Source organism: Manis javanica, chromosome 2 (assembly GCF_040802235.1).
Source record: "Manis javanica isolate MJ-LG chromosome 2, MJ_LKY, whole genome shotgun sequence".
NCBI classification, from domain to species: Eukaryota; Metazoa; Chordata; class Mammalia; order Pholidota; family Manidae; genus Manis; species Manis javanica.
The window spans coordinates 106247130-106266474 of NC_133157.1; the positions used below are offsets into that span (position 1 = coordinate 106247130).

Consider the following 19345-nt stretch of genomic DNA (forward strand, 5'->3'; position numbering starts at 1 on the left):
CTATTCCACTAGACATGTAACAGAGATTTGAGATTTAAAAAGAATTCTTGCTTCTAAATCCTCATAATCCAAGATTAAGAATAAACCTGGACAGATGAGTTGTTATTCTTGGATATTGGTTCTTGAAAATACTATATGTGATAGCACATATTATATTACATGCATGTTGTCCAAAGTACCACAATGTAATTAGTCCACACAAAAATGTATTCAAATATAAAAACATAATCAATTTGATTTTTAAAAAGAATTTATTCATCACTGTGGGTCTTCATAGGAAGTCCTATATGGGGCTGTATAGGATGTTCTTGAACGTGCATTTACCAGGTTCCTGTTGTCATTCAAGCATGTTGTTTTCTTCACTGTGAACCTATTGGGTTTTATGTTTAAATTAATGGCCTTTCTAAGGAGATTTATCTTCCCGTTCTCTTACATCTTCCACATTGCCTGGGCTGGGCACACAGTAGTTACTTTTTGATTTTCGTATAGCAGCAATAGATATAACTTATTTTGAAGTTCCTTGCCCCTAATCTGACCCATGCACCCACATGGAACCTCTTGTAGGTAAGTTTAGTTTTGCAGCAGCAAGACGGTAAAGTGAGACACCTTCAACAGGGTTGGTGAACCACGGGCCTGATACTCATCTGACTCCCCTAGGTATGCGAATTTCTGAATCCCACTGTGCTGCTTCTGCACACAACCTGCTGTGGCCATGGAGGTGGCCAGTGAAGCTGCATTAACCAGCTTCCCTACAGGGTCCTGTGAACCCCAAAGTCTGATCATCACCACTATAGCACTTTTTAGTTCCTGGAAGTTTTAATGACAGTGTTTGTGAGGATGCTTCCTGGGCTAGGTTTTTGACCATGAAAATAGAAGATGGTCCTTCACCTTTGGGAAAAGGGGTGAGAGGCAGCCTATAAAACTGGCCCCAAACATAGTCCTCTGACAAGCGCTGAAGGAAAATGTTTGCCTGTGCGCTAGGAAACAATCACCCCAGTTTCCAGCAGCCAGTGGGCAAGCGTGAAGCGTGATCTGGACGATCTACGGAGCTTTCTTCCTTCCACTGCGCCGGCATTTAGGCGAGGCAAACAGCGAACGGAGCTGAACACGGCCACATCTGCGTGACTAATACTCACCTAACACAAAGCGACATTAACTGGTGGATAACTATTCTCCCCTCAAGTCAGGCAAAATCAGCCCTCCTGTCCCTGCAATGTTTTAGAACAAGAGGGTGAACAAAATGGCCTTTAGGAGAGCCCTGGGTCAGAGAAGTGTGTTCAGCTCAGGGCTTTAAATGCACAGCAGGGCTGGACAAACAACGGGGACATTGGTTAGGGTTTGAATTAACGCAAGATTCATAGAAGAAAGCTTTCAAATCTGAGGAGAGCGATTGCTGAAAGTTGCAACTTGAAGCAATTAAAATCTGACCACATCCTCTTACCCAAGCCGTTAAGGTCGATGATTTGTGAAAATCTCTTTTTGCCCCCAGCATGAGGTTAAGGAAAGGCCCCATCTCAAAATCCAGATCCTGCAACCGCGAGCGTGGTCCGAGGTAAAAGCAATCATATGGCTCTTCCCAACTCCTGGCTTAGGGGTTCTAGGATTTAAAAATACGACGGGATCGTTTCGTCTGCAGCCGTCCTTGGAGGACATGCTGTGTCGCTCGCTCTTTTACGGATTTATTGCGGATAAAGAGCGCGAGAAAATGAGCAGGAGTGACTCAACCACTTGGGTAGCCTGAAGCTGGCAGGACGGCCCTGGAGGCAGGGCACGCGGAACGCCCCCTCCTGCAACGTCGGAGGGCGGGCCGCCGGCACCCTGTGCCCCGCCGGGAGCGGACTGCGGGCGGAGGGCGAGGGAGCGGCCCGGGCGCCACGGGCTGCGCGCAGGTGGAGCGGGCGCTGCGCGGCAGCTGCGCCCCGAGGACCCGCCGGGAGGGGCCGCCCAGGCGCTAGGGTTTCCCGGCCTTCTGACCCCGGGCGGGGCGGCCTTGTCCCCAGCCCCTGCCCCCCCACCCCACCCCCCGGCCTCCGAGCTCCAGCTCCTGCCTGCGCTCTTCCCTCCTTCCCGCCTTCCGCGGGAGAAACTTGGCCGGGAGCAGCGAGGAGGCGCCAGACTCCGGGCGAGGCGTGGTGGTAACGACAAACTCCCCCGGCGGCCGCGTCGCGCGCTCCCCGCTCCGTCCCCTCCCGCCCCTCCAGGCTCCCTCCTTTTAGACAAAATGCCGAAAGGCGGGCGGGGGCCAGCGCGCCTCTGCCCTATCCGGCCCTCCGGGCGTGGCTCGCCCCCTGCCTGCCTCCCCGCTCCCCCTTCCCCGTCCCCAGTCTGACCCAGCACCTCACACCCTTGGCGCTGGGTTCTCCATGTACCCCCGCACCCCCCGCCAGGAATCCGCTAGTCTAGCATTGCGCCTGTGGAGTGCCGGGTCCCCACTCCTGCCGGCCCCCGGGAGTCATCTCGCGGAGTTGGGCGGGCCTGTGACAACCTCCACGTGCTACTCTCTGGGGCCCCCTTCCTTTTGTGCTTCCTCCGGACCCCGCCAGCGCGGGAGTCCTGTGTTGTTTTCCAAACTGCTACTGAGGATTCTCGTAGGGCAGCTAGGAAGTGAAGTAGCTCAAGCGGATGGAGTTTGAGCTTTGCGACCTGGGCTGGGACTTTAGGGTGCCCGCACGAGCTCGAGACAAGCTAGTAACTCTCGAGACACAGCACCCTGGACCCTTTGAGCGAATTGGAGAGGCTGTATGTAAAATACCCAGCAGTGTCCGGAGGGAGGGTGTGGGTGATGGCTTCCCAGACCAGAACCTCGTCATCCCAGGCAATCAGAGGAGCCATCCAGGGGGTACCCATCTCTCTCTCCTGGAATCAGTCCAGTCTCGTACTGTGGCCTCTATCGAGAATAGTTTCTACAAAAGGTGGTGGTTATTACTGGGTCAAGTTTAATGTAAAACGGTGCTGAGGGGAGTGGCCAGCCTAACTTGCTGTATTAGGAATCTTTTTTCAGAGATCGGTGTAATTCATGGATAATCTGTGATCATGTGAGGTCTGTCACAGTAATGGCGTTGGGGAAGGAATCACACCAAACTCAAAAGAAACTTCAGGTTGAAATGTGTCGCTCAGCTCTGAATTTAGGAGCAGGACCATTCCTCCTTAAGGATGAGGAGTTCATTTGTTCATTGCACACATGTTGACTGTACTGCTCGGTTCCAAGCATTTGACTCTGGGGATACAGCAGAAAACAAACCAAGCCCTGTCTTCATGGAGTTTACATTCTAGAGAAGGAACCTAGGCAAGCAGTTGGAAAGCAAATAAATAAAGGAGATAATTTCAGAGTGAAATATGAATGAAAACAAAGAGGGTAACAGGCAAAGATTGGAGGAGGGCTGGGAGCTGCTTTGCTCAACTTGTCAGGATGGTCTTTTTGTGGTGGCATTTGAGACGTAATCTGACAGCTAAGCAGGGCATAGCCATGGGAGGACTCAGAAGGAGGATATTCCAAGAGAGTACATACCAAGTTCAAAGAAATCATTATATCCTGAGAAGAAATCATTACACTTAATTACTTAATTTATGCTTTAAAAAAATCTTTTTGGTTGCCATGGAGAAGGAGATGGAGAGGGAGATGGAAATGTAGAAAAGGAAGTAAGCTCAATTCACTGAGCCAGTAGTGCCTCTAGGGCTTCCAGGTCTGGATGTTCTATAGGCAACTTGAAATTCATATTTGGAATTCAGGAGAGTGATTGTATAGATTTGGAAGTCATCAGCAAACCAAAAAATATCTGCTCCTTGAGAATAATAGGGATGGCCAGTGAAAATGGAAAAAAAAATTTCAACTGCTGATAAGGGGAGGAACCTAGAAAGCCCCAGATGTTCCTGGGAGAAGCTCCATTAAGAGACCAAGAATGAGTAGCAGAGTAGGAAAGATCAGGCAGGGTGGTGGGTGCCTGGGAGCAGAATATTTTTGGAGGGGAAGAGAGGGCTAAGAGGTCATCATGAGCGTCAGATGCTGCAGAAAAAACAAGTAAGATAAAAATAGAAAAGAGGCCATTGTATTTAACAATTACAAAGATTCATAGGAGAATCCCATCAGTAGAATAGTTAAAACACATTTAATAGTTAAAGTACTGTTTAATAATAGTCTTAAAAAGGAATCAGGCAACTCTGTATGACCAATAGGATAGATAGGTTGTTGAAGTCTAAAAAGCGAACAATGGAACAGAGTAAATAGCCCAATTGATTAGTGCTAAAGGAAGCCCTGTCAAAAGCATGGTAATTTTGTGAAAGATAGAGAGGGTATGAGAGAGCCCACAAGGTTGGGAATAATCAGTGTAAAATGGAGACAGTCCCTGCATTTATGTCATTGACTCCAGTAGAACTTGGGGTAATCAGAGTAACTTCAAGCTGGTTACAGGCAGGCAAGGCAAATTCAGAGTGACATTGAGGTGCTTGTGGAAGCCCATGGCATCTAGGGTAGAAAGGAGTAGGAAAGCTCAGCAGGGTATGTATATTAGGAAAACAGAATCCTTAAGCATGGGTTGCAAAAAATCAAAGGGAAGTTTTAGTCCTTAGGCGGAAAAAGGGGACAGGTAATGAAAGTAAGCATTTATTGAGCACTTGCTATGTGATTTTCCTGTGTTATCACTTATCTTCCTAAATCTGTGAAGTATGTATATTACAAGCCCCATTTTACAGAGGAGGGAACTAAGGTACTGAGAAATCAGGTAAATCACAAAGGTCACCTAAGTAACGAATAGCAGAAGCAGGATTTGAAGCCAGCTTTCAATCACTTTGCTTAGGAACCGATGAGTACAGGGAAGAATTTCCCAGGTGGGCCACTCTAAGTGTTGGGTGTGGCCAATATAGAATAAAGGTGAAGTAGTTTGGGTTAAGGCACATGAAGTTGCTACAAGATGAAGAAGCTAGTAGGGTCCTTACCATAGGTGTTGGAGCTGTGCAGAAATGAGGTGGAGAAGAAAATTCTGAGTTGGTAGAAACTTGGTGACAAACATGTCAAGGGGCATAGAATGAGATGACTTAAGCATCAAATGAGAAATATAGTTTATGCAAGAGAAGGGAATGTTAAGAGATTTAAGATGGCTCTTGCCTACAGATGGCTTTCAGTTGAATTAGGGAGGTAGGACATTAGTAGACTATCAAGAATACATGGTAGGAAATGCTATCTGAGTTCAGAAACTTTGCTCAGGGTTGACCGGTGACTTGATCTGGAGCTGGTAAGGCTACCAGCCCCTGGCTGGTGCATCTTTGTTATGCCTCATCATCTTTGATCTATGTTAAAAGACCTTCTCTATCCATCCGGCCATTTTGAACTAGGTTCTTAGATGTGTTTTGTTTTATCAAACCGTTATGGAGAGAACTATAGTTAGTACCTACACAGTGAATATAGTAGGAGTAAGGAGAAGAGAAAAATCTAAAAATGATTGTGGTGTTTCTGTTATGGGTACCCACAAGGAAATGTAGCAGTACTGGACATAAGTAATCAGACCATCTGTCTAAAACTCAACTTTACTAAGTTGTAATGAGTTTTACTTTCTGGGTGCTGAACCCTCCATGGGAGAAGAAGGCATGTGTGATACAAGATGTTTTGTCTCTGGAATCCCCCTGCATTGCTCTGGTAACAGAACCTGGGCCCTTCTTTCAGGGAACCCTTTCTACCCATTTCCTCAAGGTGTGGTTTGAGGCATCCACCACAGTGTGCCTCCATCTCTGGGCCAGGTATGAGATTCCTGGAGGCAGAGCTGAGGGATGTGATTCCCTTCTTCTCTGGTGCTACAAGGTAGATGTGAGCCTGAAAACTGGCATCAGTGTGAGGCACAGAGGTGGAGAGGAGCAGATGTTTGCTTTTCATGGGTGTTTCCATACTGTTTTTCTCCCTGGGGGAAAGAGCCTGAAAAATGGTACATGAGATATTCCAAGCAAAACATTATTTTTAATGACTTAGAAAGGTTTTCAACATATCCTCAAATGAGAAAAAAAGAGAGCCCAAATGAGTTCTGGGATTTGGATCTTGTATAAAATGGCTCAGTGAATGTGTTTGTCACTTCCCAGCTTGGCCATGTTTTGCGTGTTTAAACAGAGAAAGCATTGTTCTGAATAAACTTAGAGCATATTATCTGTGATACTGAAACCATTTTAAGATTTCTTGTTTTGGTTTTTTCAAAAGCAGATGAATAACATAATTCTTTACACTTCATAGCAGCATCCATTCCTTCAGAATTAGGACTTATTTACAGTGCAATTTGCATGCACTATTTAGGATTACAAAGGGTAAACCAGTGGTTCCTTTGTCTCTTACTGTCTTTCATCTCAACAAGAAAAACTCACTATTTCAGACTCATTGGAAATAAGGCCAGTTTGGATTATGGAATAGTTTTAGAGAAATACATGTATTTTAATATTTATAGTTTTCACTAGGGTAATAAGACTTTGGCAAATCAGTCTGAAGCACTTCCTAAAATTAATTAAAACATACAACTTGTAAGTTCATTATTGATGTTTCAGTACATCGAAGTGGTTCACATTTCATAAGTAGACTAGGTGCTGATGTAAGAGTGTTATATCCAGTATCTATTGTTAATCCTCACAATAGCCATATGAGGAGCCATTGACTCCATTTTATAGATGAATACACTGAGATTTAGGAAAGTAGGGTGTCTAAAGTCCAACAGCAGTAAACTCGCTTGCAGCTGTACTGGACTTCCCAAGTCCATGTTCTTAACCATTGCTCTACTCTGCCTTTGAGCTCTAGATTGCCGTAACAGTTTTTATCAATAGGTGAATCTTATTTGTCATTTTCTTTTCATTCTTTTCTTTTGTTGCCATCATTTATTAGGCATTTATTATACAGCAGGGAATGTACTAAGAACTCTAAGTATAATATCTGTTCTATCTCTAAATCTTCCCAACAACCTTGTCTGTAGGTTGTATTGTGTCTTGTTTAAAGACAAGGGAAACTCAGAAAGGGTAAGTAATTTCCCTATCATCACAGCTAGTAAGTGTCAGAGATAAGCTCTAGAACACGGAAGGGAGTTTCTGAGATGAAGCCAGAAAAGAAGGCAGGAAAGGATTTGCATGGGGGGGAGGAATGGGCTCAGAAGACCACTAGTTAGTGATGCCACCACCTGGAATGACTCCTGGAAGTGGCATGTCTGGTCTGGAAAGGGAGCCAGAAAGCTATGCCCTTAAATGATCTCCCTGGGGCCTGGTGCTGGTCAGGGTCCTTGTCTGGCCTTTACTGTGGCCTGCCAGGACCTCCTCGGGCAGGGTGGTTCAGCTTCTGACCAGCCACTGGTGCTGATAGTTATAGCAGACCATGGGTGTTCTCAGGGGTGGTGACCAAAGTTGCCTTGTTGCAAATTCAACAGCCAAACCCTGCCAGGTTGCTGGTAGAGGTAGAGCATATGGGATGCTCTTCAAATGTGCAGATGACCTATACTATTTGGCAATCAGTGTGCCCATGGCAGACAGGAATCTCCAAAGCTGTGAACAGTGGTGCTTTTTACCACAGGGAGACCAACTGAGGGCTGAGGGTGGAATTCAGGGAGTATCTGGTAGTCCACAGATGGAGCCTGGGTGGTTCATTCACTTATTTAACATTTTTTAGCACTTTGCCTCTTCCAGGCCAGTGTTCTGAGCACTGGGGTTTCAACAGTGTACAAGACAGTCTTTAACAGAAGCAGCTAACATTCTAGTGGAGGAGACAAGACAAAACATGCACACAGACATACATATATCTCATCCAGAGGGAATACATGCCGTGAAGAACAGTAAAGTTGAGTAAGAGAGATCCAGAGAGAAGGAGGGGATGGGGATGCTATTTTATATAAGTGGTCAGGGAAGGCCTCCTGTGGATGGTGACATTTGAATGGAGATGACAGGAAGTGAAAGGTAGATATCTGTGGATACCAGGGGAGAGTATTGTAGGCAAAAGAAACAGCAGGTGCAAAGCCTTTGGGGCAGGAGAGGGCTTGGCACAGTCACGGAGCAGCAAGACCAACAGGGGCTAAATCCAGTGCAGGAAGGGTGCCCTGGGCAAGTCAAAGTGGTAGACCCTGTGGGCTAAGGGGAGGACTCTGGAGTGTACTCGGAGTGACATGGAAAGTCCTTGAGAAAACAGGAACAGGAGACCACCATGATATGATGCACATCTTTAAAGGAGCTCTCCAGCTGCCATGGGGGGCAGGAGTGCTAAGGCAGAAGAAGGGAGGCTGATTGGACAATGGTCTCTGGAGAAATCTGACATGGGCCGGGATGCAGTGGAGATGCTGAGAGGTGGTTAAATTTTGAAGGAATTAATGACAGGATTTGCCAGTGGGCTGCACGAGGGAATGAAAGAGAGGAGTCAACAACTACTCGAGGTTTTGATTTGAGCAACTGGAAAACTTTGTTGTCCTTTGTTGAGACAGGGAAGAGATAAATTTGGGGGGACATCCCATGAGTTTGGTTTGGGTGGCATTCCAGAACTCAGAACTGAGGTGGCAGTGGTAGGGACTGGGCTGTAAGTTGCCCTTCCAAACCTAAGCAAAAGAGAGCTGGCTATGAGGTCAGGGGGAGGGGGAGGGTTGAAAGCAGGGGGTATCCCAGCACTGAGTGAGGTACAAACGGGTTCCGGAACAACAGGAAACAGATAAGACCGAGCGAGCAGGGGCTGGAAGGGGCAGTTGTCTTCCCAAGGACCCTGAATGGGAGCCTTTGGGAAGACAGAGAGCTATAGGGTGGGTGGGTACCAGGAATTTGGGAGAGAAGCTCAGAGGGTAGAGGCATTCAGCAAGGCCTCCAGAAAGAAGGGGAGCCTGACTGAACTTCTGTGGAGGGACCTGAGCTTGGGATACAGTGGTAGAGGGGGACGAAGAAGGAGAGGGTACAGATGCAGGATGGACAAGCAGAACTCAGAAGGATCTGGAAGGGTCATGACTTGACCAAAGACCAGTCTAAGAAGAGGAAGGGGAGGTATAGGGAACTGGGCTGGAAAATCAGGATAGGTCTGCCTTATGGAAAGCCCTTGAGCTTGAAGCTGGCTAGAGTTTGATGCAGGAGCATAGGATTAATTCAAGAACAGAACCTGCAGCACAGTAGGGTATGGTTTGAGTCCTGAACACTTTCATGTTGCTTCCTTTCTTGATCTGAAAGTAAAAGTGACTTGGTCTTCACCTTCATTTTTCTCTCCCACCTATTTGTTATTCTAACCATTAAACTTGCACATCTGGTCCTAAGCAAGAGGAAGCCTCACTAGCAGTCTATCTACCACACAAGTAGGTCAATTTTCTGGAGAAACAGTTTCAACAGCAACCAACAATAGAATTGACTCAAGTTCTTTACTATAATATAGTGAAGTCTCTTGAAGTCATCACTGTAATGACTGGACCACTCAGAAGTTGGATCTACATGAATCCCAGGAGACATGTACTTTTAATAGGTAATCTTTCCCAGGCAGAGGAGGCATTTACAATTCATAGAAAAGTAATAGTATATGTAGTGACACAATAGTGTATGATGATACACTATCTATATTGATTTAATTACAAACATCATGATGTTTATAATATATCCATGCTAATATTTATAGTTCATTTAAGTGACATATTTACATGTATACACTCTTTAAACAATACTATCAGGTTAGCTCTATAACACTGAGTTTATACTTTATTGTATGATGCCAGCAGTTAGGAACTGTTCAATTCAGTACTAGGTCCTTTATCAGGCTGCATGAAACAAATGACCTTATACCATTGAACTTTGCATCTGTTGACAGAATATAATTGAGCAACAGATCTATTCTCTGTTTTTGGTATTATTCTTTTTTCATGATACTTTTTAAATTTATGTTTTAAAAATAAATTTCCCATGAAAAATACTGTGATCAAAATACTTTGATTTACAGATTATGGATGATTGGCCAGGGTATGATTTGAATTTATTCACATACCCACAGCACTATTACGGAGATTTGGAATATGTCCTCATACCTCATGGCATCATTGTGAACAGGTGAGTGTTATTTCCTGCCTCGGTCTTGGTTCTGTGCTGCTGGCCCTCTTGTGTGAATCATGATCCTGACTCTCTTTTATTTAGGAGTAGGACAGAGAAATTGGAATAAAATGAATCTGTGCTTAATTGACTACCTGGGCATTTGTTCAGGGAAAATGGTAGGAAGGATATATACACCTATGTAAGGTGTCACATTGTAAATAACAGCCTCAAAATAACAATGTCCTGTAGGTACTGATCAGAATAGGTATTGGGAAAGCATTGCTCCTCACCCAAGAACCTTTGTCCCACATTTTCCACAGATTCTTGAGTTAACCAGGGAGAGTTCACAGGTGACCTTTGCTTTCATAGCACACACCCCTCACGCCTTAGCTTTTCCAGCAACTTGCATTTATCTCGTATTAAGTAGTCACTTGGCCAGTCTGAGCACAATTATGTTTTCCAGTCAATGGTCATGTTTTGGGAATAGGAATATTTGCAGCCTAAAAAATAGCTGCACAGAACTATTTCTAGAATACTATTTCTAGTTCTTTCTGACTTGTCTACATAGGTATCCTCTGGCTGCTTCCTAGCCAATTGGCTTTTCAAAAGCCAACATTTTCTCTCCTGTTTTAAGCCCCTAAGTCAACCCCATTTGTTTCTTGGCCTTCTGAGAGCCTCCTCCAGGTCAGCTCACCAGAAGCATCAGGATTTAAAGGTCATACCCTTTCACAAAATTACCTCAGTGCCCAGACTGTTACCTTTCCATATACCTCTAATTTCTTATACAAATACCTAAGCCTTCACATTTATTTGAAAAGCAAGCTTTGTGGATTTCACAGTACTCCCAGGAATCACAGAGATTCTTCAGAGACCCAGAAATTGGGGTGGGGGAGACACTGGAGAGTAGGAACAGATTCAGACTTTAGACTTTCCACCCTGCCCTTTTCCTTGAACTATAGTACTTCTGCCTTTGTTCCTTTTTAATCTATTATATTCTTCTGATTTAAAATTTAACTTTAAGAAATAGATTCTCAGCCAAAAGGAAAGTTTGAAAAATCCTAGATGGTCATTACTCCCAGGATATTATCTTTCCAGTAATTCCTGTCTGTAAGCAAAAGGAAATATTCTTTCACTCAAATTCTAAGATTTTCCATTAGAAAAGACTTGCGTATTGCGTGTTCTCTCAAACTAGAGTGTATTACTAAAATAAGATCTAGTTTGGGATTTCCCATGGCCTAAGACAGCTTTCCATGGAATATAAGACAGTCAGAGGGGAAAAAAGTTCTGTGATTAAATAAACTTGGGAAGTTTTGCATCTCTCAAATTGCTAAATCTCCCTATTGGCAATTCACATTAAAGAGACGGAGAAATGCCAGCAAAAATCAAAAAAAGAAAAAAGTAAAGAAACCTGCTTGACTTTAACAATTAAACCAACTTTTGTTGTATGGCGGTGGTTTTTGTTCTCAGTTCACCTCTAAATAACTCTTAGAGGCATTTTCCCTTAACATTAGTTTGGGAAGGCCCTAGTTTAACCAAAATCTTGCTTTTCTCATGGGAGTTTATGACTTAATTGTATCCTAATCTAGTACCTGATTGTATCCAAAATCAGTTACCTGGACAGGAGACTTACCCAACAAACTTGTGAAAATTCGTATTCTTAAGCTATATATCCAGAAATTCTGATTCAAAAGTCCTGGGTGAGGCCCAGGAATGCCCATCCCCACCTTTAAAATGAATTTATTATGACATAATTTACATACTACAAGATCATAAATCCCACCCATTGTAGGTAAGCTATTTTTAATAAAATTTTATGTTTGGGCAACCACCACCATTGTTTCATAATATTTCTCTTACCCCAAAAAGCTTTTTTGCTGTCAAGCCCTGCTCCTAGCCCCAGCAGCAGGCAACTTGGGGTCTGTGGAGAGTTTACTGTATAGCCCTTCCCCATGACTCTACCCTCCCAGAACTCCCTATCAGATCCCTGACCAGTCTGCCAGTTAGCTGCTCAAACAGGACTGCAGCTGGAGGATAAAGGAGCCATTGGCAGTGTCCCACCTGACTGAATTACCTGGTGAGACAACAGAGCTTAGGGGTGGGGAGGGGGTGGGCCTGGGAAGAATGCCACAGCCTCATGCTGTTTCCCCCCCAGCATTCAGTGTTCTTATAAATGAACGGTTCTCAGTTTGTGGTATGCCTTTGGCTGATTTCCAGAGACCTGAAATGGTTGTTTTTGACAGTCTCATTCAGCTTTATAGTTGCTTTTTGTGGAGTGGATGTGTTGACCTTCTCACTTCATCATGCTGGAAACATGGATATTTATAGAATATCAGGAGTGAAGATGTATACTTTTTGATGATCATACCTTAGCTCCTGCCTCCATTCAAGGTTTTAAGTTGCATGGGCACATGGGCCATGGACTTAATAGACATGAAACAATTAGAAAAAATACAAAGACACTTCCAAATTAGGTACTGGCTGCCAGCTCCAGGGTGCATCAGGGATAACTGTGGGAAGTATCATTCACATTGTGTTCCATGGAACTGGTGCCCACTGGAATTGTACTCTGGGGCACCTTTCACATAGGTAAAGTGTTATCTTTGTCAAATAAAAGGCAAATATTAATTCTTTTTTTTATTTTTTATTTTTAAATTTCCTTTTATTTTTATTTTGGTATCATTAATCTACAATTACATGAGGAACATTATGTTTACTAGACTCCCCCCATCACCAAGTCCTCCCGACATCCCCCTTTACAGTCACTGTCCATCAGTTTAGTAAGATGCTATAGAATCACTACTTGTCTTCTCTGTGTTGTACAGCTCTCCCTGTGCCCCACTCTCTACATTATGTCTGCTAATAGCAATGCACCCCCTTTTTTTCCCCCCATTCCTCCCTTTCCACCCATCCTCCCCAGTCCCTTTCCCTTTGGTAACTGTTAGTCCTTTCTTGGGTTCTGTGAGTCTTGCTGCTGTTTGTTCCTCCAGTTTTTTTCTTTGTTCTTATACTCCACAGATGAATGAAATCATTTGATACGTGTCTTTCTCCACCTGGCTTATTTCACTGAGCATAATACCATCCATGTTGTTGTAAATGGTAGGATTTGTTTTCTTCTTGTGGCTGAATAATATTCCATTGTGTATATCCATTCATCTACTGATGGACACTTAGGTTGCTTCCGTATTTTGGCTATTGTAAATAGTGCTGCCATAAACATAGGGGTGCATATGTCTTTTTCACACTGGGCTGCTGCATTCTTAGGGTAAATTCCTAAAAGTGGAATTCCTGGGTCAAATGGTAATTCTATTTTTGGTTTTTTTGAGGAACCTCCATACTGCTTTCCACAATGGTTGAACTAATTTACATTCCCACCAACAGTGTAGGAGGGGTCCCCTTTCTCCACATCCTCGTCAACATTTGTTGTTTGTCTTTTGGATGGTGGCGATCCTTACTGGTGTGAGGTGATACCTCATTGTGGTTTTAATTTGCATTTCTCTGATGATTAATGATATGGAGCATCTTTTCATGTGTCTGTTGGCCTTCTGAATTTCTTCTTTGGAGAACTGTCTGTTCAGATCCTGTGCCTATTTTTTAATTGGATTATTTGCTTTTTGTTTTGTTGAGGTGCATGAGCTCTTTATATATTTTGGATGTCAACCCTTTATCGGATCTGTCATTTATGAATATATTCTGCCATACTGTAGGATGTCTTTTTGTTCTACTGATGGCATCCTTTGCTGTACAGAAGCTTTTCAGCTTGATATAGTTCCACTTGTTCATTTTTGCTTTTGTTTCCCTTGCCCGGGGAGATATGTTCATGAAGAATTTGCTCAAATGTTAATTCTTTTGATAGTCACTCTGGGCTTGACTTTTCCTCCAGTCTCCTCTTACATTGTAAGGTGTGTGAGTCATTCTCCATTCCCTTTTCTCTGCTGTAAAATGAGCATAATATTACCAGTTACCGTCGTAGCATTGCTAAGGTTAGCAGTACTGGTAAAATAATAGCATTCATGATCTTTGACATTATATTTTACCCCTTAAGCATTTTCGTGACAGAGCAACAAAAATGTACTATTGATGATGTGGTTATCAGAAATCTATGTTTTGAACACCATTTCTTTGTTCTGCGTTAACAAAGCTACTTCGGTAGTAGGTTCCCAAGCTCTTCACCACAGTTCCCTGCATAATCTAGTATGTATTTTTGGAAAGGAACAAAAATACTCAGAAGTGGTTATGCTTTAATATGTCTTATAATCCCTTCTTTCAGAATTGAGCGTCTGGCTAAGGACATTATGAAAGAGAAAGGACACTGTGACATTATGGTCCTGTGTGTGCTGAAAGGAGGTTACAAGTTCTGCATGGATATTGTAGCACACCTGAAGAACACTGGTCAAAATTCAGATAGATTTGTCTCTATAAAGGTAGATTTCATCAGAGTAAAAAGTTACAGGGTAAGTTATTACTTATTCTATTTACATTACATGATATTTAGAATAAAGAATGTTATAGAATAAAAGAACTAATAATGTTATGATAATGAAGAGTGTAATTTTAAAAAATTTATAAGCAACCTGGAGTTCAAATAGTGTTCTTTGGAGGGGAAAAAACCCTTCTACCTATGTCTACATATATGGAAAGATGCTTCAGGAATGATTCATGCTTTCTTTCTTGATTACAAAGCTGAGTGGCTATTTCCTGGTGCCTAGCCTCACAAGTGACTTTGTGAAGAATGCGTGTTAGGGAAGTGCAGGGAGCGCTGATGCGTGTCTGCTCTAAATGTCACTGTCGACCTGGGAGACCTGTGGCCAGCCCAGAGCGGAGAGCATTAGTACTTAGGTGGCTGCAGTCATGACCTAGAGGTAGAGAAGGGACACTTGTAGGGACAGTGAGTAACCAAGTGCAGTGGGGCAGGACCAGGGAACCTTCAACAGAAGGCCTCTACACCAGTCCATGCTGGCCTCTCTTGGCCACCACTGCAGAGAAGGGAGGGAAACTATTCTCCAAAGACCTTATCTTCTCAGTTTCTTCTCTTTTCTCTATGATGTTTACCTTGAGTGATACTTTTTGATTCAGTGTATAGTAAATCATTAAAATTAGTTTACTACTAGGTAAGGAACTGTAGGAGTCAAAAATCCTGCAAGTATCTCATTGATTGAACTAACTTGATACAGTGTAATTCACTCTTTGAATTGGTTGTGTATTGCTGTGCAACAAAATTAACACAGACTTCCTGGCTCAAACCAACACATATTTATCATGTTACAGTTTCTCTAGGTCAGAAGTCTAGCCATGAGTTCTCTGCTCTGAGTCTTCCCAGGCTGAAACCAAGGTGTCAGCCAAGGCCGGGATGTCATCTGAGGTTTGCAGATGACTGAACTTTTCCAAGATTACTGGTTGTTGGCAGAATCCCGCCCTTGTTTCCCTGATGCCTCTGGGCTGGAGAAGCTCTCAGTTTTTCCTGGCCCTCAGGTCTTTGCCTCATGGTCTCCTTCACAGTTCACAACACAGCAAGAGAACCCCTCCAACCTCTCCATTCAGTGAGGGCCCAGCCCCTTTATTAAGGGCTCACCTGATTAGGTGAGGCTCACCCAGGATAAGGTCCCTTTTGATGAGCTCGAAGTCAACTGACTAGTCACCTAATCATGGGAGTAAATTACCATGATATTTACAGATCTCACTCATACTCAAGTAGAGCAGATTATAAGGGCGTACAGGGGACAGGAATGAGGGAAGTGGCATTTTAGAATTCTGCCTATCACTCTCTTTCTGTGACTCCATTACCTGAGGTGTAGAGCAGCTGACAAACTAGTGCTCATTTCTCAAAATACTCTCTATTTTTCTGATGATCTCTCAGGCCAGGATGGAGCTGATTTTTTTGCAGACACCTTACCCTTAATTTATTGATCTCATATCCTCTTGAAAATATTCTCTCTCTTAAGAAGCTGTGCTTCCTTCTTATAAAATTTTTTACTCATTTACTTGGTTCTGATCCTCATTGTATTTTTCTTGGGCAAACAGTTTTTACAAAACTTTTGAAAATCTTTTTCAAATTAAAGTCAGGTTTATTGAAGTATAATTTACATGCCATAGAATTCATCCCTTTTAGTTTGCAGTTGGATGAGTTTTGACAACTGAGTACAGTCTCGTCAATCCCCACAATCAAGGAATAGAAAGTTCCTGACCACAGAAAATGTCCTTATCTCCCTATGTCGTCAATCCTTTCCCCAGCCCTCAGGCCCTGGCAACCTGCGATATGTTTTCTATCCCTACAGTTTTGCCCCTTACAGACAGACTGTCATGTAGTGTAATTATATACCAGTAACTTTAGTAAATCTGTATACTTTAGCATAATTCATTTGTGATTCATCCATATTGTTATGCATAACAGTAGTTCATTTCTTCTGATGTCAAGTATGATTTTATTATATGGATTTATCATAGTTTTTAAATCTGTTCATTAGCTGAAGGTACTTGGTTTCCTTTCTGTGGTGATTATGAATATAGCTACTATAAATATTCACATCCAGGTTTTTGTGTGTACTTATGTCTTCATTTCTCTTGAGTAAATTTCTCTTGAGATTTCTAGGTCATATGGGGAGTATATATAAAAAATTGCCAAGCCATTTTCCAAAGTGATTAAATAATTTTGCCTTTGTGGCTGCAATATATGAGACCTGCCGTTGCTCCACATACTCAACGTCACTTGATATTGTTCGTTTTTCTTTATTTCTTTATTTTACCATTCAACTAGATGATAATCTTCATTATGGTTTTAATTTGCATTTTCCTAATGAATAATGATGTTGAGCACACTTTCACTTGCCTCTTTGCTATTCACATAGCTTCTTTGGTGAAGTGCCTGTTGAAATACCTTGCTCATTTTTAAAATTGGGTTGTTCGTTTTCTTGGTATTGAGTTTTGGGAGTTCTTTATATCTTTTGGCCACAAATCATTTATTAGATGTGTGTTTTGAATATATTTTTCAGTCAGTGGGTTGTTTCGCATTTTTGTAACCATGCTTTTTTTCAAAGTATAATTTAAACATTTTTATAAACTCCAATTTATCAGTTTTTTCCTTTGTGGATTATGTTTTTTGTGTATCTAAGAAGCTATTGCCTAATTCGAAGTCACAAAGATTTTCCCCTCTGTTTTGAGAAGTTTCATAGTTTTAGATTTAAATCTAGGTCTATGATCCATGTTGTGTTAATTTATTAATATAGTGTCTTTTTTTTTGCAAGTGAATATCCTCTTATATCAATCATTTGATGAAAAGACTGTCCTTTTCTATTAAATGGTCTTTGATCTTTCATTGAATATCAATTAACTATATATGTGTGGGTCTATTTCTGAACCCTCTACCCCCTTCTGTTCATCTATGTGCTTATCCTTATGTCAATACCAAACTGTTTGATTACCATAGCTGAATAATAAGTCTGCAATCAGGCTGTACCTGTCCCCAGCTTTATTCGTTTTTTTTGCCATTTTAGCTATTCTAGTTCTTTGTCTTTCTATATAAATTTTAAAATCATGTTTTTGATTTCTGCAAAATAACCTGTTAGAATTTTTACTGGGATTGCTTTGAATCAATAAATCAATTTGGGGAGAATTAACCATCTTAACACTACTTAGTCTTCCAATCCATGAACAGGGTATATTTCCAATTTACATAGTCTTGTTTAATATCAGGGTTTTTTAGTTTTCAAGAGTCTAATCTTAAACTTATTTGGTTAGATTTACACCTAAATATTTAATATTTTTGGTCCTATTATATTTGGTAAGTTTTTTGAACTTCAACTTCAAATTGTTTATTGCTTGTATATAGAAATACTCTTGATTGTGTATACTGACTATTATGACTTTTCAAAACTCACTCTTTTATTAGTTTTAGTAGAGTTTTGTAGATCTTTAGATTTTCTATGAAGGTTTAATTTCTTCTGTGAATAGAGATTTTACTTCTTCCTTTCTTAAACTTTTAATTTATTTTTTATTGATTTATTATACTGGCTAGGACTTCATGTACAATTCTGAATAGGAATGGTGAAGGAAAATGTTCTTGCCTTTGTTCCCAGTAAGTATGATACTAACTGTTGCATCCGTAAATTTTGATGTACTGTTTCATTTTCATTCAACTTGAACTATTTTTTAATTTCCTTTGTGACTTCCTCTTTTATTCATGGATCATTTCTTGTTTAATATCCAAATATTGGGGGATTTTCCAGAGATACTTCTGTATGATTTCTAGTTTAACTCTGTGGCAGAAACTACAGTTTGTTTAATTTCAATTCTTTTAAATTTCTTGAGGCTTGTTTTAGGGCCCAGAGCCTGGTCAGTCTTGCTTAAACAATACCTCCATCTCTCATTATCCATTTCTCTAAACTTCTCTTTTTCTTTTATTATCAATGTTTTAACCTAGAGACACACATTCTATGACTATCTGCCCTATTAACTCTTGTTTATGGAATATTAGTTCAGAACTAACATTTGCATTTCGAAAACTCCGGTGACATTGTGATCATCATTGCTGCATTTAGATAAATTCAAATTAATATATTTTCTTCCTGGGGATAGGGATGTAGGGCCACCTACCCAGGACTCTGATGAAGGAAGAAGTAGAATTGACATCTTCATAAATCAGTACTAATAGTAGACTGTAGATCTTCTCCACCTTCACCCATTCTCACACACTGTATATGTTACTTTTGTCCCACACTTAAATGCTGTAGGAGCCAAGGATAATTGTGGTGTCTCTCCTCTCCCCTAACTAAATGTTCTTCCTCTTGTCTATCACCAAGGTAACACATCATCTCCTGAGAGACTGCCTCATGTAAAAGCATACCTGCTCCCTCAGAACAAGCTTGCCCTCTAGTTAAATATCCTCAGAAATGAATGGAAAACATATTCATAGACTGGGGTATGACATGAACAGTTCTCTGCTCATAGAATACAAGCTGCCCTCATCCAGAAATGAATGAATTGTTGTCAGGTTGGACTTGAACTAACCAACCCTTTATATACTTGAGCTCTTTCAAAATTCCTGAGGGCAGAGACCTATTAAAAAAACAAACAAACAAACACCAAACAAACACCACCAAATAAAGAAAAGACTAGCTCATTTTCCTCTGAGGGTACTTGGTGCTTCTGCATACTTCCAGATCTATTCATAGGGAGCAGACATCTCAAAAACATCTCTGCAGAAACAATGGCCATTAAAGTGTTCCTTCAGAAATTTCTGGAGGCCAATCAGGACTCTGTACTGTTGTGGGTTCTGATCAGAAACATTGGGTAGTTTTACTCCTTCCTACCCTCCACTCTGTGATTCTTTTTGAATTTCTTTTAAGAAAAAAGTTGAAAGTTAGGT

General features: G+C 41.8%; 1 protein-coding gene and 1 long non-coding RNA gene across 2 annotated transcripts in view; one reads left to right on the top strand and one right to left on the bottom strand.

Annotated features, from left to right (window-relative positions):
- Positions 1-253: 253 nt before the first annotated feature.
- LOC140847784 (uncharacterized) lies at positions 254-8526 on the bottom strand. The gene is made up of 3 exons (XR_012127963.1): positions 2338-8526; positions 1442-1597; positions 254-370 (listed from the first exon to the last, which is right to left on the bottom strand). It is a non-coding gene; the product is annotated as an uncharacterized lncRNA (long non-coding RNA).
- Positions 8527-8768: 242 nt separating this feature from the next.
- Positions 8769-19345, top strand: part of PRTFDC1 (phosphoribosyl transferase domain containing 1) — an 82057-nt gene continuing 71480 nt past the window's right edge. Inside the window, exons 1-2 of the mRNA XM_073229075.1 lie at positions 8769-10005; positions 14255-14438. Coding sequence (XP_073085176.1) covers positions 9902-10005; positions 14255-14438 — 288 coding nt within the window. The 5' untranslated portion in view covers positions 8769-9901. The remainder of the gene's footprint in view (positions 10006-14254; positions 14439-19345) is intronic.